Genomic DNA, 22,445 nt, shown 5'->3' with positions numbered 1-22,445 from the left:
TTAAACCATTCGGTTTTTGAAAATAACTAAATGCTTCTCTTCTCTTCTACTTGTCGTATCAGACATCAACGTGGTCAAACAATACACAGCTTTGGCCATTACTACTTTTAGTTATACATTAGAATTACTAAGTATAATGATATAGAAGAACAGGATGCTCTTACTTTTATTGTGTGGAGCGTCTATGCAGTCTTTTGTTGTGACACGGCATAAATATTAGCCCAGAAACATACCTAACCACAAACAGGAGTATTCTTTCCTTATGCAGAAGTGTCATTTATACACACGAAAACAACTTAATGTCACAACAAATATATGTTCAGTCTAGAATGACAAATAAAATGCAGTAACCTGAGTTGACACATAGGTTTTCTGTTCAGTCTAGAGTGGCAAATATTTATGTGCTAACCTGATTGTCCCGGACTGGTATTAAACTTCGGGAAAAGTTTCCGGATTATTGAGGTACCAAGGCCTGTTGTGGCTGGGGTTTTTTGTAAAGATACCAAGGATGATTCACCGGCGGATTGCCAGCCCAATGAGTCCACATCCACAACATGGCGAGTATTCGTATAGGCATCATCCTGTATTTCCATAAGATAACTGGATGTGAGGACCAGTGGACCACAGAAAAGTGTGAAAAGTAATAATTTTTTAAATATTATGTCATTAACCTGACATATTTTGTACCGCTAAGTAACGGGAGAAGAAAAGTAATACGTTGAAGAAATAAGTACAGCAACAAATGAAGCACACAGTTACTTACCTGAGTGGTCAATTCATTTAAAATCCTTGTCCCAGATGAACTTTGATTTGTTTTTTCATTCCGAATCTTGCTACTGGATGATTCTTGAGTGCATTTTACCTCCAGGAGCTTCAAAGAGATTACTGCTTCCCGATCATCCCCCACACATGCATCAATTACTATTTTCTCGATAGTATGCAAGGATTCAAGCCATTGCAAGCAACTGGAAGATATCCTGCACCCAGTAATCATTATGTTTGCTGGTGACGGAGATGACAGTGGCCCCAAAGGTTCCCCACATGACAGAATCCTGTTACTATCTTTTATTCCATATTTCCGACACTTTGGCAGAGATGGTTTGAACATGAGATTAGGGCAGGATAGCACGGACAATTCCTCAAGAGCAGGGAACATGAACTGCTGATTCCCATTGTTCGTCAACAACAGTATAGGCAACTCTTCTAGGTTTAGTAAATTTTCCAATTTGAGGTGTATTAATTTCTTGAAGGGGTGTGTGCCCCCAGAAAGACCCATACCTAGATTTACAAGGTTAGGCATATCTTCTATATGCAAGTGCCGCAAATTTATGAGCTGGCCCAGTGGAGGAAGATCTTTACAGTTTCCAAGCCAGAGCAGATGGAGTCTGACAAGGTTGGGGAGTAAAGTCACCATGTTGTTCATCATCCATGTAGGCCATGCAAATCCTGAATACCCAACTAGCTCAAAATGCTCTAAACCCTGGTGTGGTTGGAGCTTTTCCAGAACTTCTTCACCTAAATCTTCATCTACTCCACGCACAGCTGGATGAGAAGTATTAGTCCACTCCAGCTTAAGGAAACGTAGCTCTGGACGATTCTTCAGATTTGCTCTCTCTGCAATAGTTAAGCCCCTGGACCCTCTTGTGAGGTCTGGAATAACAAGCTCGTCGGTAGTTATGTGCCAGTTTTCAGCAATCCTAACAGAGCACCGGATGTATGGTGGAAGACAGGCCACTATCAACGGATCTTTCGTCAACAGAAATTTCAGTCCTGTCATTTTATGTATGATATCTAGGAACATCTGAGGTAAACTATGGGATGGATGCTCAAGAGCACAACCAGTGAGGTCCAACGTATGCAGCTTCTGAAGCCTCACAAAAGACACAGGTATGACGAGAGGATTTTGCGACAAGTTCAGATATTCAAGATTGAACAAGTAGCCAAGAGATTGCAGACAGTCAATGGTAGGGAGGCACCATGAGAGATCCAAAAACTTCAGTCCAGTGAAGTTATTTAAACAGTTAGGCCGAGTCGGCAGCTTAAGACATTGCTGTAGGTTCAGATACTCCAAATTGGTTGTTAACATCCCAACACTTACATGAAGTGCCTCGCAGCCAGTTAGATCCAAAATTCGAAGGTTCTTGATATCCCCAAAGGACGGAGGGAGGTTTTGAAGTCTGCAACATCTCCTAAGTATAAGGACTTCCAACTTGACGAGATTGCAAAAAGATCCAGGCAATTGTTTGAGCTCATAGCAGCTTGACATGTTCAGAGACCTAAGAAGATAGAGGTTGCCAAAAGATTCTGGTAGCTGCTTGAGGTTGAAGCAACTAGACAGGTTTAGATCCTCCAATTTCATTAAATTACCAAATGAAGGAGGCAACTGTGGAAGCTCAGTGCAGCTTGACAAATCAATAAACCGAAGATCCTGAAGATTGCAGAGAGAGTCAGCTAGCTCACCAACATCATAACGACATGACAGCCTAAGATGCTCTAGTGTTTGGAGATGACCAAGGGTTGCAGGCAAGTTTTGAAGTATGTCACAGCCTTGCAGGTTCAAATATTTTAGCTTCTCTAAAGAACCAATGAAAGAGGGCAATTCCTTGAGAGAAGTATTTGATAGATCCAACGCCTCAAGATTTATCAACGTACTCATGGAAGAAGGTAATGTCTGAACTTTCAAGCCAGAAATATCAAGGTATCTTAGATGTTTCAAATGGCCAATGGAAGCAGGTATTTCTTCAATGCAGCTTCCACTGAGATTCAAAACACGCAGATGCTTCAGTAATTCAAATGCTTCTCCATGGAGCTTTATAGCCTCAGCATTCAGGAAGTGTAATGCCCTTGCCCTTGTGAGCAATGCACTGCAAAGTGTTGATCGCCCTTTGTAATGGGTCAACAATGCATATTGGAAGGAGAGCTCTTTTGCATTATCATTCATTTCTCTATCACCCAAAATAATAATATCATTGCAAGCAACATGCCTTGCAAATTCATGGACGAAGTTATGCATGTAGAGTGTTGTAGGAGATGTACTGATCTCCATTCCATTAACCTGGAAACAAACAGAACATAAATCATATAATTCCCCAACATAACCACCTTATTTGAATTTGGACTAGTTTACAACCATCCGTGGGAGAACCTAACTATGATACAGAACATGAACCAAGAAAGCGTGATATGAAAAGGCTAAAGGTGGGTGTCAGTGTTTAAAACCTCATCTAACTTCTCTTGCCCTGCCTGGCAGCATTTTTTGGGTGAATACTGACGGGGCAACAACTGGCAGATAAATGTCCAGTGAAATTCGAAGTCCCATATATTTTTTTTCTCTGGAAACCTTCATTCTGAGCCTGAAGCTCTCAAGCACAGAAAGATACAGGCAAGACATGCATGCATAGTCAACCTTCTAGAGCAATAAGGAGGTAGTAGTAGGCAAGCAACATGGCCACATGAATGGTCATCCTGAAAGATCGAAATGGAAGCTCCCAAAGATATTCCAAACTAAAGCTATGACATCATTGATGCATTCAAATCTAACTAAATTATTACTACCTCCGTTCTAAAATACAAGACCTCCTAGAGAGCATGCTGTCAAACTTCTCTCTCTTTCGTAACTAATGAACAAAAAACTACTTAGATTTGTTTGGTACAAACTGTAGCATTACATTTTTCATGAAAAATAGCTTCAAAATTTATTTTTTTACCAAGATATACATATAAAAAAGTTGCTTAAAGTTGCATCTTGAGACTGTCCATATATAAAACGTCATGTATTTTGAAACGGATGGAGTACTAACTAAAGGCTAGATAAGCTCAATATACTACATACAAATACCAGAATCTTGTAATACGCATGATTCATCATGAACCTATTGGTGAGTCATTTACCATCTGATAAAGAAAGTACCATTGATTCTAAAGGATAATAACCTTGATCATATATTCATGAATGACAGGCGAAGATTGTCGAGAACAAAAGTTACGTATTTACTCATCAGTCGAAGTTTATAAATGAAAACCGTAAACAACAATAAGTAAAATATGAACTTACTAACGTAGGCAGCAAATTTTCACAATGGTATATCCGTAAATGGTTGAAAAGCATACTTCAAACAGTAAAAGAAAAGACTGTCAATCCAAAAAATACTTGGTGACTTACTGAATGTGTCTTCCTGACTTGGAGGAAATGTATTGACAGAAGGTCCTGAATGTACATCTCCGCCTGCACATAGGATGGCAAAGTTCCATGTTTTGATCCAATAATATCAAGCGCAATCCACTGTCTGATAAGTTTTTCTTTATCAATAATAGATCCCTTAGGAAATACTGATAAATATAGAAAGCATAGTTTCAGCGCTGAGGGCATGTCATAGTATATTTGATTCAGTGATGAAAACACTTTAACTTTCATGGAATATGTGCTCTCTAATTTCCATATTGGTTCATCCCTTGCTGCTAACCAGACATCCATGACTTGATTGTGCACTACTGAACCAAGAAAATGAGCTAAAGATGGTATTCCATCACATCTTTTCACAATTTGCTTCCCAATTTTCTTCAGGCATGCACTAACAGTACCTCCATCCCCAAAAGCTTTTTCAGAAAATATTTCCCAACAGTCATCTTCAGACAATGGAAACAACTCGTACGGTGGGAAGGTGTGCATTAGCTCTGCAGTTATTTCACTGGAAGTGGTCACCAAAACCTTGATCCACTTGTTCGTACGCCTGAGCATTTCCTTCAGTTCATCCAACTGGCTTTTATCTATGCTACAAAGGTCATCCAAGACAATTAGACAACGTTTGTCATGAAGTGTCTTCTGCAAACGATTCTTTAGCAATTGGAGATTTTCATGGATCTGAATGTTGGTATTGATTTCTGAGGGTCCTTCTTTTGTTCCATTAGCTTGTGTGATTATATCAGCAGCAATGTTTTTAAGTTCAAATTTCCTATTTAAGTCGATCCAAATACGAAGATCTAAATTCCACCCTTCTCCCTGGTCATGGAAAATTAATCTGGCAAGAGCTGTTTTCCCCAAACCAACAAGGCCAACTATGGGAATGATGGACAATGTTTCTGTATTATTTTCCAACATTAATTCCTTTATTTTTTCTTTGTCACTATCTCTTCCAACAATTGCAGCTCTATAGAACTCTTCTTGGATATCAGATTGCTCAAGATCAGACTTTGGGTGCTGCATCAAACTGAAAACCACAGAATCTCTTGCTAAAAGATCCAACCTTTTTCTGAGTATCTTCATTCTATTCACTCTGGTATCGTACAAGAAAAATGGACATGAAGAACACAATGATGTTGCCTGCAAAATTTATTTTAAAAATGATCAATCAACAAGAGTTTTAACTAACTAGATGGTGCAATATAGCTGATGCGTTGCACTGCCAAATCAGTTGTACAAATATATATACAGCAGCAGCTCCATTTCAAACATTGGTTGTAGAAATACTAGTATATGACAGGAGCAAATGTAAACTGTAATCGGCAATAAATCTATGAAGGATCAAGTGTAGCACCGTAATAACCTAAAGAGTAGCATTATCGACACAAAACGAAAAGGAATTTTTAGTAATTTGCACTAGCGGTTATATCCAATATAAAGAAGATGCCTTGGAAAGCCATTTGGGGGTTGGGGCTATCGAACCTTTGTAATACAGCCGGTCCTCTCAGATCCGATGCCATTTTGGTCTTCAAACTCGTCCAAGAGATGTTCAGTGTCATAGACAATCTGATTTATCTTCGCCATCCAATCCTGCACCTCCGTACGCACCCTAAAATATCTCTCCACACTAACCAGCACATCTTGCAACCCCGCCAGAGTTCGCCACAGATGCGCCACGTGCTCGTCTACGCCCGAGGGTAGCTCCGACCGGCGAGCGTCGGAGGCCAGCCGGCGTAGGAGCCGGTCAACGACAGCGCCGGCGGTGGCCATATGGATATTCCAGAGTCTATAGAGGCGAAGAAGAAGACCGTGTGCCCGTGTCCATTAAGAGCATCTCCAGCCATTGAGGAGGCATTTTTTTTTTCATCCCTTAGAGGGCTGCCGGTAAAAAAAATTCACCTCGGATTAAGAAAATATCCCCTCGTTGCCGCCCCTCCCCCTCCCCTCTCACGCATGTATCCCCGCCATCATCACCATGCGAACTGCCGAACCGGCTGGCGCTCCGTGGCGGCAGGCTACCTCTGCTTCCTCCTCTTCCTCGAGCTCGTCTCCGTCTCCGTCGCGCCCGCCCGCGCCGCCGCGAGCTCGAGGCCCTTTGTAACACCCTGGTGTAATGTTGCTATAGTAATCCCTGAGATTAAGTTAATCATTTTGCTAAACAAATGTTTGATCATCCTTATTCTCTCTCATTTCAAATTCAAGTTGAATTTACTTTCAAATTTTGAGTGAAATTCAAATTGCTCAAACATGAAAATTAAAATGTTCATCGTGTGTCAAATAATCCACAACTAATATTGATGGTGAACCAACATTTTTACAAAGTGTTTAAGTGGCCTAAGCTACTTGAAACAGTGACCTAAGCAATAAATTAAATGTTTTTTTAATTTATAAAATTGGCAAACTTTTTCAAAAAGGTCTCACAATTTTTTTGACAGTGCACAATATTTTTTTGAATTTGTTTTGACCAGTGGCATATTTTTGCAAGGTCATTTGTGGCTAAAAGAAAATGCAAAAGCTACTGAAATAAAAAAAGAAAAGAAAAGGCAGGGGGAGAGAGAGAACCCCCAGCCCCCCGGGCCTCAACCAGCCTGGCAGGCCCAGTCGGCCCAGCTTCCCGCACTGCGCCCCCTTCCCGTTCCTCGGTCGCGCGCCGCTACAGGGGCTCGTCGCCATCGGACCACCTCGCCGGCAACACCGCGGGTGGATAAGAGCACCCTCTCCGGCTCCTCGAGTCCCCTCCCCTGTCCTCCTCGTCATTTTCCCCCTCGCCCCCTCTCTGCTTCGATTTGGGCGGATGCCCGAGCGCCACCATCGCCGCCGTTCGCCGTAGCCGCGACCACCGTCACCCATACGCCGCTCCGTCAAGTCCAGGAGCTCCGGCGTGGTCCTCCTCTTCTTCCTCGACACCGGATCGGGACCGGGAGGGACCGCCGTCGTCGCAGTCTTCCTCTTCCTCCTCTACGGCCACCTCACGACCTCGCCGTCAATCTGCAGCACCGGTCCTCCCCGAGCTCACTACCTAGTCCCCACGCTCCCGCGGTGAGCTCCTGCGCTGAACACACCCTTCCCTAACCCCCCTCTAGTCGCCCGTAGCCGCCGCTCCGCTAGCACCCGCACGCATCGTCGCCGACGAGCTCGCCGTCGTGGCCTTCGCCAATGTAACGCGCGGCTAAGCCTCGCATCGAGCTCCGGGAGCTCGTGCGAGTCCAACGCCACCACTAGCACGCCTCCCTGTTCCTCCTAGCTCCGTTTTCACTAGAGCCCGAACTCCGGCGCCGCTTTAGCTCGTCGTCGACGCCGCTTCGGTCGTTCCCGGCACCTCTCGCTAGCCTAGATGGACGCGGCGCTCTCTGCTCGTTCGAACGCACCAAGTCCCGCGCCAAAAGACCCCTATGCGCGTTTTCCGGTGAAGTCCGGCGAGCCCCGCCGTTGTTTTGGTCGCCGGCGGCGAAACCCCGCCGCCGCCAACGTGGCACACCTGGGGCCCGCCTCTGGGTCACTGCCCGTGGGCCCCCTGGCCCCAGTTGGCCGTGGTCAACTGTGCTGACTGGGCACGCAGTGTCACTGACACGCGGGCCCCACCTCATATTTTGTTAAATAAACGTTTTTATAAATAAAAATAATTAGTTAAGCTAATTAGTCACTGACATGTGGGGCCCAGCTGCTAATTAACCTTGTTTAATTAAAATAACCCACTGTTAGCCCTCTGTGTATGACATGTGGGACCCACTGGTTAGGTTTGACCTGGTCAGCCGCCCTGCTGACTGTTGATGTCACTGTGACATCATGCTGATGCAATAAACCTCTTTGTTAATTTATTTAATTCCAGAAAATGTTTAAAACTTTGAAAATTCGTAGAAAATAAACCGTAACTCGGATGAAAATGTTTTCTACATGAAAGTTGCTCAGAAAAACGAGACGAACCCGAATACGCTACCCACATACCTGTCAGATGCCTATAACTATCTAAGCATGGAACATTCCCCCTCCTGTCATCTGTGTGACACAGGTCCGGAACCGGGAAACATTCCCGGTTGAATTCCCCCTTTACATATATCGTGTAGCCATACGTTAGGTCACACCCGACATAGCATATTGCCATGTTATGCTTTGTGATGCTTTGTTTGCTTTTTATTTATTGTTTCTTCCCCCTCTTCTCTCCGGTAGACCCCGAGACCGATGCTCCCCCTGTGATCGACTACGTCGACGACGACACTTCTTCCTTTTCAGCAGAGCTTCCAGGCAAGCAAACCCCCCTTGAGCATTTCAAAATCGCCCATTTCTTTCCCTCTCATGTTTGCATTAGAACTGCTACTGCTTTATGTATGATCCTACTCTGATGCATAGCCTGTTTTTGTTACCTGCTTATTCTAAACTGCTTAGTATAGGTTGGTTAGAGATCCATCAGTGCCCCCCACCTTGTCCCAATTGCCCCGCTTTATGTTCGATGACTCGATCAACGTGATCGATGCCCATGCCCCGACACCGCACATCACCCCCACTAGTTGTATGACTCTGCAGAGTTACCATCGAGTGCCGAGGGTGGAACCTCATACATCACTCCTGATGAGATCTCTGTAGTGTAGCTATTCGGTCGTGGTCATCGAGGGTGATTTCCTCCTTAACCACTTTCGATACAGCTCTGTCGTGCAACCCCTCAAGTGTGAACCTCGAGGGTGGATCCTCTTACGTTCACCTTGATGATTACATCGAGTGGAATTCATCGGGGGTGATTCCTCGGTTTTTCCCCTTGATGTTTGGACACATGGATACTTGGACTTTACAACTGTTACTTAGAAAGGAGGGTCGACCTTGAGGGGTACCCGCGAGTGATGTGGAGACGGGTTGACCTGGAGGGTACCCGAGAGTTGAACACGAGGCGTGGCAGGGCATTCTTAGCCCTTGTCGCAATTACTCGAGACGGGGCGACGGGGTCACATCTTTCGTGAGTCTCTGCTCGTGACCGCACTACCAACACACTAACGGTTTGGATATTTGATCCAAGGGGCCTCTGGCCTGATAGCACTAACCATCACGTGGGCATTGTATGGGCGTTCTGCGTCGTATGCATTAGCCGAAGCTTAATAGACGTCAGCGACTGAGCGGCGCGCGTCAGGTTGGACTGGTAAGCACCTGCCTTTTTAAAGGAGGTAGCTAGGTCTGCTCATCGGCCACGTACGCAACGTGCAGGAGTTCCCGGGGCGATGTCCCATGACCCCTAGGGGCATAGGTTTAGCCCGGCGTGCTTGACCTCTCTATTAAGCCTAGGTTGGGTTACGGCGTATTGTTTGGCCGAGGCCGGGCATGACCCAGGAAAGTGTGTCCGGCCGGAGTTAATCGAGCATGGTAGGTAAGTTGGTGCACCCCTGCAGGGAAGAAAACATCTATTGATAGCCTGTCCTACGGTAACGGACACTTGGAGTTGTATCCCGATTGATATAACTAGAACTGTATACTTGAGGTGATAACTAGATAGTGTGGCTCTGGGATTGCTTTCTCGCAGGGAGTCGAGAAAGGATCTCTGGCCAAGGTTGATACTACTACTACTTTATATTATGTTGATATGTACTCTTCTATATTCTGCAAGATTCTTGAAGATGCTTGAAGATGCTAGTGTTCGATAGGCTAGGCTTTCCCCTTCTCTTCTGGCATTCTGCAGTTTAGTCCACAGATACAACCCATTCGTTTGATACAGATGCATACTTAGTTTATATCTGATGTAAGTCTTGCGAGTACTTTGGATGAGTACTCACGGTTGCTTTGCTACCTCTTTTTCCCCCATACCCGATTGTTGAGACCAGATGACGGATCCCAGGAGCCAGACGACACCACTGATGATTACTACTACCCCGAGGGTGCCTACTACCAAGACGGCCGCTGACGACCTGGAGTAGTTAGGAGGCTCCCAGGGAGGAGACCTTGCCTTTTCGATCGTAGATGCTTTTGTGCTAGCCTTCTTAAGGCAGACTTGTCTAACTTATGTCTGTACTAAGATATTGTTGCTTCCGCCGACTCTTGTGTATTCGAGCTTATGTATTCAAGCCCTCGAGGCCCCTGGATTGTAATATAAAGCTTGTATTGCTTTCAATTTGTGTCTAGAGTTGTGTTATGATATCTTCCCGTGCGTCCTTGATCTTGATCGTACACATTTGCGTGTATGATTAGTGTACGATTGAATCGAGGGCGTCACACCCTTCCCCCTCCCCGTCCGCCCCAGCGTCCTGCCCTGCCCGGTCGCGAACCCAACACGGTGTCTGCGTCAGCGGACATGGCGACGCCAGACACGGTGTCTGCGTACTCTATCCAGAGCCGGTGGTTAAGGAGGCGGATGGCGACGTGGTTGGACAGGACCGGGAACCAGCGGAGGCGGTCGGAGACCGTGGGGAGCACGGTGGCGAGGCGGATCCGGGCGAGCGTGCGAGGAGACCCGCCACAGCCGCAGCCTCCCGTCCTGGTGGCCCGTCACGACCTTGCCTCTGTGGCCGACGGCGGTCGCGGCGACGGAGTAGGACGTGGAAACGGCAGAGAGGGGCGGCACGCTGCAGGTGTTGAGGGATAACACGACGATGTCAAGGCGGCGGAGGAGCTTGGGTTGGCTGGCGGGCAGCGGGACTGGGGAGGCGGGGCCTGAGAACCTGACGGAGTCGAGGTGGGAGTAGAGGGTAGGGAGGTGGCGGAAGCGGTGGGCGAGGACGGGGAGCGTGACGGCGAGGCGGGTCAGGAGGCAGTTGGCGATGGTGAGCACGACGTCGTCGGGGAGGTTGGAGAAGAAGTCGGGCAAGTCGGCGGCCACCGCCTTGGACCCCGCAGGCTTCGGGCCACCGGAGCTACGGGGGAGGCAGCTTTGACTGCGCGAGCGCGAGCCCCGCCCCGGCCATGCGTGCTGTGTGCGGTAGGTGGTGAAAGGAAAGGGAGAGGAGAGAGAAAAGAGAGAAAGGAGAGGAGAGAGGGGAGAGAGAGAGGCTGGTAGTGGGCATGTGCATGCAAAAAAAGCAACTGCGGGCGTCCCAGCTGCCCCCAAGGGGGCTAGGTCTGGGGTGAGAGTGCCGGCCGTAAATATTGCCAAATCCGGCGAAAATCGGGTCTCTGGGTGCCCGAGTGGGGCGTTTTTTATCCGCCGGCGTCCAAAAAGTGGCTTGGGGGCCTTCTTGGGGGTGGAGATGCTCTAAGTCCGTCATGGTGGAAAGAGATAAAAGGTGTTCCCCCATTTCTGCAAGGATCCAAAAATTATCCAAGTTTTTTTAAAGGGAATATGAATATCATAACTAGTACTATCATGCATGTCAACTAGACAATTTTGATAAGATGACATAAAATTAAATGAAGAGAAAAAGGGTTGTTCCAATCTTGCTAATACCCCCCCCCACCCCGGATGAACCCATGGTACTTAACACTGTTTTTTTGGTGAGAAGATCAGATCTATTATAAAGATTCATCGGAAATATAAAACACCTCAAACATAAAATTACATCGAGGTTCATGGACCACCGAACGACCATTGTCGCGGCCAGAATGAGCCGCTGATGAGCCGATGTCGCTGCTCCTATACCGGAGCCGGCCTGACCTTGTTGATGACAGTCGGGAAGTCTTCGTGCACGTGTGATACGTCTCCAATGTATCTATAATTTATGAAGTATTCGTGCCATGTTTACAATAGTTTTATATGATTTTGGTATCATTTGATTAGAACTAACCCGGACTGACGCTGTTTTCAGCAGAACTACCATGGTGTTGTTTTTGTGCAGAAATAAAAGTTCTCGGAATGCGATGAAAATCAACGGAGAATTTTTCTGAAAAAAATAATAAATACTGGAATGAAGAGTTGCCGGAGGGGAGGCCCGTGGGCCCCACGAGGGTGGAGGGCGCGCCTCTGTACCTCGTGGACTTCCCATGGGCCCCCCTGACTTGTTCTCGACGCCAACCTCTCCTATAAATACCCAAACCTCCAGAAAATAACCTAGATCGAAAGTTCCGCCGCCGCAAGCCTCTGTAGCCACGAGAAATCAATCTAGGCCCTCTCTGGAACCCTGCCGGAGGGGGCCATCATCACCGGAGGCTATGGAGGAGGATCCCGAAGGGGCCATCATCGCCATGAAGGCCAAGATCCAGAGGGAGAACCTCTCCCCATCCACGGGGGAGGCCATGGAGGAGGAAGCACAAGGGGGAGAACCTCTCCTCCTCTCTCTCGGTGGCGCCGGAGTACCATCGGGAGGGGAATCATTGCCGCGGTGATCGTCTTCATCAACATCACCATCCTCATCTCTTTTACGCGGTCCACTCTCCCGCACCCCGCTGTAATCCCTACTTGAACATGGTGCTTTATGCCGCATATTATGATCCAATGATGTGTTGCCATCCTATGATGTTTTGAGTAGATATCCTTTGTCTTTGGGTTGATTGATGATCTAGATTGGTATGAGTTGTATGTTTTATTTTGGTGTTGTCCTATTGTGCCCTCCATGTCGCGCAAGCGTGAGGGATTCCCGCTGTAGGGTGTTGCAATACGTTCATGATTCGCTTATAGTGGGTTGCTTGAGTGACAGAAGCATAAATCCGAGTAAGGGGGTTGTTGTGTATAGGATAAGGGGGACTTGATGCTTTAATGCTATGGTTGGGTGTCGGTGTCAAAACCGGCGGATCTCGGGTAGGGGGTCCTGAACTGTGCGTCTAGGCCGGATGGTAACAAGAGGCAAGGGACACGAAGTTTTACCCAGGTTCGGGTCCCTCTTGATGGAGGTAAAACCCTACGTCCTGCTTGATTAATATTGATGATATGGGTAGTACAAGAGTAGATCTACCACGAGATCGGAGAGGATAAACCCTAGAAGCTAGCCTATGGTATGATAGTTGTTCTGTATGTTGTTCTATGGACTAAAAACCCTCCGGTTTATATAGACACCGGAGAGGGTTAGGGTTACACAAAGTCAGTTACAATGGTAGGAGATCTACATATCCGTATCGCCAAGCTTGCCTTCCACGCCAAGGAAAGTCCCTTCCGGACACGGGACGAAGTCTTCAATCTTGTATCTTCATAGTCCAGGAGTCCGGCTGAAGGTATAGTCCAGCCATCTGGACACCCCCTAATCCAGGACTCCCTCAGTAGTGCCCGAACCAGGCTTCAATGACGATGAGTCCGGCGCGCAGATTGTCTTCGGCATTGCAAGGCGGGTTCTCCTACAAATTTCGTGTACCTGTTGAATAAAGTCCGGTTTCTTGTAAATGTTGCGCTCCTTGGCTTCTACGCCCAATAATGGCTGTGTCCCACGTGTTAAACGAATATGAAAAGTCTGAGTGTTTTTACATCCACACCCCTAGCCGCGTAAATGAGCCGCCCATTTAAGGGGACGAGGATTTAGATCCAAACCACACCTTCTCCCCTTCGCGAGTGTTCATCAGAGCGCATCCGACAAAGGTCCATTCCACCATGGCCAGCCGTCGCAACTCCTCCCTTCGCCCTTCCAGCCCTCAGCCTGGATATTGGGAGAGATGCTCCATTCCGCTTAGCGAGCTAGTGACGCTCCAGACCAAGGGATTTCTCCCCCCGGCCTATATGGTCCCGGTTCGAGCCGGTCTTGCCATCTATAATGGCGGAGAGCAAGCGGAGAGTGCCCCTAATCCCTCCAAAGGAGAGCAGGTATGCCTTGTCCCTTATTTAATAAGAGGGCTTGGATTTCCAATCCATCCGTTTCTCCGGGGCTCCTGGAGTTCTATGGCCTCTAGCTACACAATCTTACGCCTGCCTCCTTATTGCATATCGCGGGCTTCGTAGCCCTCTGCGAGTTGTTTTTGGGTGTTGAGGCTCATTTCGGGCTGTGGAAAGAGCTATTCTGCCTTGTGCCCTATTCTCGGAAGGGGTCAATATACCAAGTGGGCAAAGCCGAAGTGTGGCGCATCGCCGGGACCGGATATCTATCCGGAACCCCAAAGAAGGCGTCCGAGGACTGGCCTTCGGAATGGTTTTACATAGAGGACGTCCCGCTGCCGGATCCTGTCCGGATCGGCCTCCCTGAGTTCGACAGTACTCCACTAAAGAAGCGCCTAAGTTGGCGTCCACGGAGCCCTCAGAGGGAAAGTGACAAGGACGTCCTTTACCTGATGGGCCGGATAAGATTGTTAGCTCATTCTGGACTGACCATGATCGGGGTCATGGCCGCATGCATCATGCGAGGGGTGCAGCCGCTACAGTATAGAGGCCACCCCATGTGGGACTTCAACAGGGAGGACGACGCCACCCGTTACGGCCGTAAGGGACCGGATTTGGCTGCGGCTTTAACAAAGACCTTGTCCGCTTTGTACAAGGGAGAAGAGGAGGAATTTCTCCGCGTCAACCCACAGGGTGGATTTTCTATGTACAATCCCCCAAGCTAGGTAAGTAGTCACATTCTTGCCCATCCGTTTTATATTCCCATTGTTAAATATTCAGTCTAACGACTTCAACGCGGGAACTGCACCAGGCTGTTAAAGAAATAAACAGCCCTCCTCCACAACCCGAGGATCCAGGACGGTCCCTCGACCCGGCCTCTCAAGAGGATCCAGACTTATCTGTGGAGCTGATTGATGGAGTGTTCCATCAATTGAGCAAGGACAACGCCTTGGTGGCCATTACGGCCGATTACCTAGGGCTAATCCCGGCATCCCAGGTAACTGAGATCGAAGTCCCAGTACCCCGAATAGGGGTCCGCCCTTTCATGTTTTCAGTTTCCTGATTACAACCGAGCTTTGCAGGGGAGGTTTTTGAGACGGGAGGCCGAACCTGCGGCGACAAGCCAACGAGGGGCCGCAGGGCCCCGTGGGCAGAAAAGAGGTGCAGTCCGGACCGAGGCGTCAGCGCAAAGGTATGGCGCACCCCCTTATCCTAGGTGTTATACCTTCAAGGCATATTAACACTCGTGCTCTCTTCAGGACAAAGAGACCTCGCCAGACTATATCCGGAGAGGCTGCCAATCGCGCCTCCACCAGCCAGGCTCCAAAGCCTGGTCCGGAGGCGGAGGCGAACACAAGGCGCGCACCGGACGCTCCTCCAACGGAGGATGTGGACAGGTTGTCTGCCACCAACTCTGAGGTGGAGAGTGTCATGAACCACAGGCGTCGCCGGACAATTCTTCGCGACGCTTGTTTCTCCCAAGAGGCATTAGATGCCTTCAATTCGGGAGATGCGTACCTCCGTGCCGCTCAAAATGGTCTAGCCAGAGCCACGAAGCAATATGTAAAAGACATACGGGTAAGAAAATTTTGGTAATTATATATATATACCAGTAGCCCCCGAGACTTGAAACAGTTAGAATAACTGATTTAAGGATCATTTGTTATGCAGGTTCTTACAGAAAAGAATTCCCTACTGTCCCAGGAGCTGGAAGAGTGCAAAGCCCAACTTGAGGCCGCACTAACCGCGGCAGGGGAGCCCAGGGAGACCCCCTCTGGTAATATACACTTTGAAATATAAGTATTTTGCGAAGCGCGGCATGGGTGCGAATCTGACAAATGAAATTGCAGATGGCGCCGGATTGAATCCAGAAAGGCAACATCTCCTACGCCAGCTGAAGGCTGGTGAGAAGGTGCTGACAAAGGTGAGGCGGGAGAAGAACAATCTCCAAGATGTCAACACCAAGCTGGGCGTCGACCTGAAAGATGTTCGTGCCCAGCTGTCAGACTCCGTGAAGGAGAATCAGCGGCTTCGGCGTGGCATATTTAGTAAGTGCTTGAACGAACCTTTGAAAAAAAGTTCGGCGGGGAAGTCGACTAACAGAGTAATGTCTGTAGGTGTGCTAACAAGTCGTCCTGCAGAGGAGATGCCCGGTTCTACGGGTGACCTTCTTCCCGAGCTCTCGCAACTGCTCGAGCGAGTTCGGCAGGCGATGCAAGGCATCGCCCAGGCCTTGTGGCCATCCATCTCCATGCCCGAAGGTCTTGGAGAGCTTGCAGAGAAGCTAAAGGGAGCACGGCGGCGCTTCCGATTGTGGAAGATATCGGCCTGCCATCAAGGCGCTAGGGAGGCCTGGGCCATGGTGAAGACGCGGTACACAAAGGCTGACCCCAACCACATGGCCGAGGTGGGTCCTGTGGGGCCCGATGGGAAGGATATCCCTGTAAGCTTAGTATACGGCCAAGTAGAATTGGCCGCAAAGTATTCCTAGCAGGACTGTAAATTAGACAGCCTGCTAGATGGTATTGAAGAGGAATACAATCAGTTAGAATGACTATGTAATTTAATTGACATTTATAATGCCTTCTAGCCGGATTGTAGATCGTTTGTCATGGCCGACCTTTTCGCTTCAGCCTCGGGACCTGACGGTCCGGAGTGTGTCCGAATTCCCATGCGGTTATATAAGAACCGGGGAATGCATGGAGACCAGGCGTAGGGGTCATTAGTGCGTGAACAAACAAGTGCCCGACTAGTTATGTTATATTACATGGTTAGTAAGAAACATCTTCCAGGGAGAATAGTTCCGTTAGGGGTTCCTTTCCCTGGGAGGCATGCCCTAAAGTGCATGCCCATTCTGTGAAAAAGACGCGGGAAAAAGCATCTAGGGGCGCATAAATAAATAAGTGAAAAGATCAACTTTTAGGTCACCGACCGAATATTCCCTTAAGAACGCTAGCTTTCGGCTTCACCCAGTCTGAGGTACACATCCGGCTGATCCGGCGGTAACAATCGCAGAGGTGCTCCCTTTACCGCCTAGCCGAATAATTGGGAACGTAGGGGTAAGCACAGGAGCCAGGCAACCCAGCTTGGCCAAAACTTAAGTCATATCGATGCATCTAATTGTGAAATAAAAGGTACATGTGGAAGTGTAACACATGTGATGGGCATGAAGCCCGTATAAATAAGCTTCTGTTAAAAGAAGCCCCCAGGTTTAATGAGTGCGAATAGCACGTCATTTGATGAGCCTTTAAAGGCTATAAGAGAAAGGAAGGGGAGAAGGAGAGAAATGTAAGACAGACAGTATATACAAAATGGACAGAGGAAGGAGACGAACACAGGGTCCAGCGCTAGGCATAGAATCTTCGGAGACGGGCTGCGTTCCATGGGTTCGGCTCGAGTCGGTTATCCGATGCATCTCGCAGGCGGTACGCTCCACCAGTCAGGACTTGGTCAATTATGAAGGGACCTTCCCACTTGGGCTTGAGTTTGTCCTTTTTCTTGTCCGGCAGGCGTAGAACTAATTCGCCAACGTTGTAATTTTTGGCTCGTACTTCTCTACTTTGGTATCTTCGAGCCTGCTGTTGATAGAATGCGGAACGGGCTTTTTCCACGTCACGCTCCTCCTCCAATGCGTCCAAACTGTCCTGCCGATCGAGCTCGGCTTCTCTTTCTTCGTACATGCGCACTCGAGGTGAGTCATGAATTATGTCGCACGGCAAAACTGCCTCTGCGCCGTACACCATAAAGAATGGTGTGTATCCGGTGGTACGATTCGGCGTGGTCCGCAGCCCCCAGAGTACGGAGTCGAGCTCCTCTACCCAGTGCGTGTTAGATTCCTTGAGGGACCGCACTAATCTGGGTTTGATGCCGCTCATGATAAGACCATTTGCATGTTCGACCTGGCCGTTAGTTTGTGGGTGATAGACGGAAGCATAATCGAGCTTGACGCCCATGTTTTTGCACCAGAGTTTTACCTCGTCGGCCGTAAAGTTCGTGCCGTTATCAGTGATGATGCTGTGGGGGACGCCATAACGGTGTACAACCCCGGATATAAAGTCTATCACCGGTCCGGATTCGGCCGTCTTAACAGGCTTGGCTTCTATCCATTTGGTGAACTTATCCACCATGACCAGTAAGTATTTTTGCTTGTGGGTTCCGCCTTTAAGGGGTCCAACCATGTCAAGCCCCCAGACCGCAAAGGGCCAAGTGATGGGGATAGTTTGGAGGGCGGTGGGTGGCATATGGCTTTGGTTTGCAAAGAGCTGGCAACCGACGCATCGTTGGACTAAGTCCTGGGTGTCTGCCCGGGCCGTCGGCCAATAAAAGCCTGTACGGAAGGCCTTGCTTACAAGGGACCGAGCTGCAGCGTGATGACCGCCGAGTCCGGCATGAATTTTAGCCAGGAGGTTCCGCCCTTCCTCTTCGGAGATACACCTTTGAAGGACTCCGGTAGTGCTTTTCTTATAAAGCTCTCCCTCGTGGACTTTGTAGGCTTTGGATCGCCGCACTATGCAGCGTGCCTCATTTTGGTCCTCGGGGAGTTCCTGCCTAGTAAGGTAGGCGAGGAATGGTTCTGTCCACGGGGCGATAACGGCCATTATTACATGGGCTGAAGGTGTTATTTCATTGGCAGAGCCTCCGATTGTGTCAGAATGTTCGGTGTCGGGCAGTGCGGTTGGGTCCGGGCTGTTATTGTTCGGCTCCCCTTCCCATACTACGGATGGCTTGAACAGCCTTTCCAAGAAGATGTTGGGGGGGACTACATCGCGTTTGGCGCCGATGCGTGCCAGGACATCTGCCGCCTGATTATTTTCCCGGGCTATATGGTGAAATTCAAGCCCTTCGAACCGAGCTGACATTTTTAGGACGGCGTTGCGGTAAGTTGCCATTTTTGGATCCTTGGCATCGAAGTCTCCATTTATTTGGGATATTGCGAGGTTCGAGTCCCCGCGCACCTCTAGGCGTTGAATGCCCATGGATAGTGCCATCCGGAGACCATGTAAAAGGGCCTCATATTCGGCTGCATTGTTGGAGTCTGTGTACATAATCTGGAGTACGTATTGAACTGTGTCTCCTGTGGGGGACGTCAAAACGACGCCAGCCCCTAGTCCGGCCAACATCTTGGAGCCGTCAAAATGCATGATCCAATTTGAATATGTGTCGTACTCTTTAGGGAGTTCGGCCTCCGTCCATTCTGCGACGAAGTCGGCCAAAACTTGCGACTTGATGGCTCGCCGTGGCTTATAAGTTATGTCGAACAGGAGGAGCTCAATGGCCCATTTTGCAATCCGGCCCGTTGCGTCACGGTTGTTTATAATATCGTTAAGTGGTACTTCCGAGGCTACTATTATTGAACACTCTTGAAAGTAGTGTCGTAGCTTCCGGGATGCCATGAATACCGCGTAAGCAATCTTTTGATAATGCGGGTACCGTGATTTGCACGGAGTGAGGACAGTGGACACATAATAGACTGGCTTTTGAAGGGGGAATTTGTGTCCGTCCGTTTCTCGTTCGACGACGAGCACTGCGCTTACAACCTGATGTGTTGCTGCAATGTACAATAGCATTGGTTCGCCAATGTTTGGCGCGGCCAGGACTGGGTTTGTTGCCAATATGGCTTTTATTTCGTCGAGTCCGGCCGTGGCTGCATCCGTCCATTCGAAGTGTTCGGTGCGCCGAAGGAGGCGGTAAAGGGGTAGGGCCTTTTCTCCCAAACGGGAGATAAAGCGGCTTAGAGCCGCCACGCATCCGGTTAACTTTTGTATTTGTTTGAGGTCCTTTGGGATATCTAGTTGCGACAGAGCTCGGATCTTGGCTGGATTTGCTTCAATTCCTCTACTGGATACAATGAAGCCCAAGAGCTTTCCGACTGGAACGCCGAAAACGCATTTTTCTGGGTTGAGCTTGATGTCATATGTTCGGAGGTTATCAAATGTGAGCCTCAAGTCGTCTACTAGAGATTCAACATGTCTTGTTTTGACGACCACATCATCTACATATGCCTCCACTGTTTTGCCGATCTGGTTTGCCAGACATGTTTGAATCATGCGCTGATATGTTGCGCCGGCGTTTTTGAGCCCGAAGGGCATTGTGTTGAAGCAGAATGGGCCGTATGGTGTGATAAATGCCGTTGCGACTTGGTCTGATTCTGCCATCTTGATTTGATGGTAGCCGGAATATGCGTCGAGGAAACACAACGAATCGTGTCCTGCGGTAGCGTCGATAATTTGATCGATGCGGGGGAGGGGGAAGGGATCCTTTGGGCAAGCCTTGTTAAGGTCTTTAAAATCAACGCACAGGCGCCAGGATTTGTCCTTCTTTGGTACCATCACCAGGTTTGCTAGCCAGTCCGGATGTTTTATATCTCTGATGAATCCGGCCTCCAATAGCTTTGCTAGCTCCTCTCCCATGGCATGTCTCTTAGGTTCGGAAAAACGCCGAAGAGCTTGTTTGACAAGTTTGAATCCTTTTAGGATATTTAAGCTGTGCTCGGCCAGCCTGCGTGGGATTCCTGACATGTCTGAAGGGTGCCAGGCAAAAATGTCCCAGTTCTCTTGTAGGAATTCTCACAGTGCGGCGTCTACATCAGGGTTTAACTGTGCCCCGATGGAAGCTGTTTTATTGGGGTCCGTTGGATGGACCTGGAATTTGACTATTTCGTCCGCCGGTTTAAAGGAGGTGGACTTGGATCTTTTGTCGAGTACCACATCGTCCCTATTCACCGTGGAGCGCAACGCAGTCAGTTCCTCAGCCGCCAGGGCTTCGGATAGTGCCTCGAGGGCCAGTGCGGCTGTCTTGTTTTCGGCGCGGAGTGCTATGTCCGGATCACTAGCGAGAGTGATGATCCCGTTAGGCCCGGGCATCTTGAGCTTCATGTACCCGTAATGGGGTATTGCTTGGAAGATTGTAAACGCTTCCCGCCCTAGCAGAGCGTGATAACCGCTGCTGAACGGAGCCACATGGAACGTGACCTCTTCGGACCTGTAATTATCCGGCGTGCCGAACACCACATTTAGTGTGATTTTTCCTGTACAGCGCACTTCCCGACTGGCGATTATTCCTCTAAAGGTTGTGCTGCTTCGCTCAATGCGGTTCTAGTCTATTTCCATTTTTTGAAGGGTTTCCCCATAAATGAGGTTCAATCCGTTGCCGCTGTCCATGAGTACCTTGGTAAGACGAAAGTCGTCCACTATTGGACTAAGGACCAATGCGGCTGGTGCTCAGGCTGTTCGGAATTTAGGTTCATCACTGGCGTTAAAGGTAATAGCCGTGTCACTCCATGGGTTTATTGTTGCTACTTGGTAGACTTCGGCAAGGCTGCGGAGTGTCCTTTTTCGCATATTATTTGATGCGAAAGTCTCGAAGACTGTTAATACCGTATTGGTGTCTCTCGAGTGGCTTTCTGTGGCCTCCAGAATTAGGAGATCTTCGCCAATTTTGGCCACCTGCCGGAGTATCCAACATGATGTAAGGCTGTGAGTTGGTGTGGCGTTCTCTGTACTGTGAATTTTACAGGGTCCATTAAGCCATCCTTCCAGTACGGTTCCATGCCCTATAGAGGGTTTTTGCTTTTTGGTGTTTGACCCGGGTGTCTGGCGATGATGCACCCTTTTATTTTAGACTGGGTTTGTATTCAGGGCCAGATCGTCCCAAAATTTTATTTTGGTTTTCCAGGCGCCTTCCATCACACAGTACTTTCGTACAATGGACGCCAAGTCAGCGAAGTGTGTAATATCACGGCGACTTATGGCGTTTAGGATTCCCTTGTCCGTGCAATTATTGCAGAAGATTGAGATCGCGTATTACTCGCGACAGTCCCTTATCTTGTTCCTAACCAGGAGGAATCTGGCCCAGTAATGATGTACTATTTCTTCGGGCTCTTGCCTGATTTGGGATAGATCGCTTATGTTCGGGTGGGTGGGTGTAATTAAATCTGAAGCCTCACCCAATCTGAGGCTCAGAGGCCGAGGAATTTCCGAACTCAAAAATTTGGATTCCTGGATGTTGTCCAATGAATCTAGCCCGTCGCCTGACTCTAAGTTCAGGTCTTGAGTGATATCCTCCCCTCCGCAGGTATCCGGCTTGGAGGGATCAGGAATCCGGACGTAGCTAGTCCTTAAGATAGATGAAGGGCCGCCGCACTGTCCCTCTACCATGGCAACGTGATGGGTGACTTGGGGAGAGTTAATCTCTCTCAGATCGGGTTTAGGCCCAATCTGGTCGTAATCCATAGCGACTCCCAGGGCGGCGATGCGATCCAAGAGCTCGTTTATGGAGGAGAGCTCCATTGGATCTAACTGCTCGGCGAGTTCCGAGCTGACATGAAGATTGTTTTCAATGGCTCGAGAGGTCATCATCGGCGCAGAAGCCGAACAGGCGGTCATAAGAAAACCACCTAGCCGGAGGGTTTGGCCGACAGCCAAAGCTCCCTTAGCAATGGTGCCATCTTTAAAGACGGGGCGATGCATCCTTCCTGATGGCGACGACACAGAGGAACTCTCAATGAAAGCACCAATGTCGGTGTCAAAACCGGCGGATCTCGGGTAGGGGGTCCTGAACTGTGCGTCTAGGCCGGATGGTAATAGGAGGCAAGGGACACGAAGTTTTACCCAGGTTCGGGCC

The 22,445-nt window shown here is 48.7% G+C and overlaps 1 protein-coding gene across 1 annotated transcript; it reads right to left on the bottom strand.

Moving 5' to 3' along the window:
* Positions 1–409: 409 nt before the first annotated feature.
* LOC125509116 (putative disease resistance protein RGA3) lies at positions 410–6,078 on the bottom strand (the record flags this gene model as incomplete). Its single annotated transcript, XM_048674001.1, is given in 4 exon segments — positions 410–581; positions 764–3,055; positions 4,163–5,320; positions 5,663–6,078. Coding segments are annotated over 4 exon segments (3,910 nt in total), but the record flags the coding sequence as incomplete, so codon positions are not given.
* Between the last annotated feature and the right edge of the window lie 16,367 nt (positions 6,079–22,445).

The sequence above is a fragment of the Triticum urartu genome, chromosome 5, assembly GCF_003073215.2.
Source record: "Triticum urartu cultivar G1812 chromosome 5, Tu2.1, whole genome shotgun sequence".
Lineage (NCBI taxonomy): Eukaryota > Viridiplantae > Streptophyta > Magnoliopsida > Poales > Poaceae > Triticum > Triticum urartu.
The sequence above is the reverse complement of the archived record's forward strand: the minus strand, read 5'-3'. Positions and strand labels throughout refer to the sequence as shown.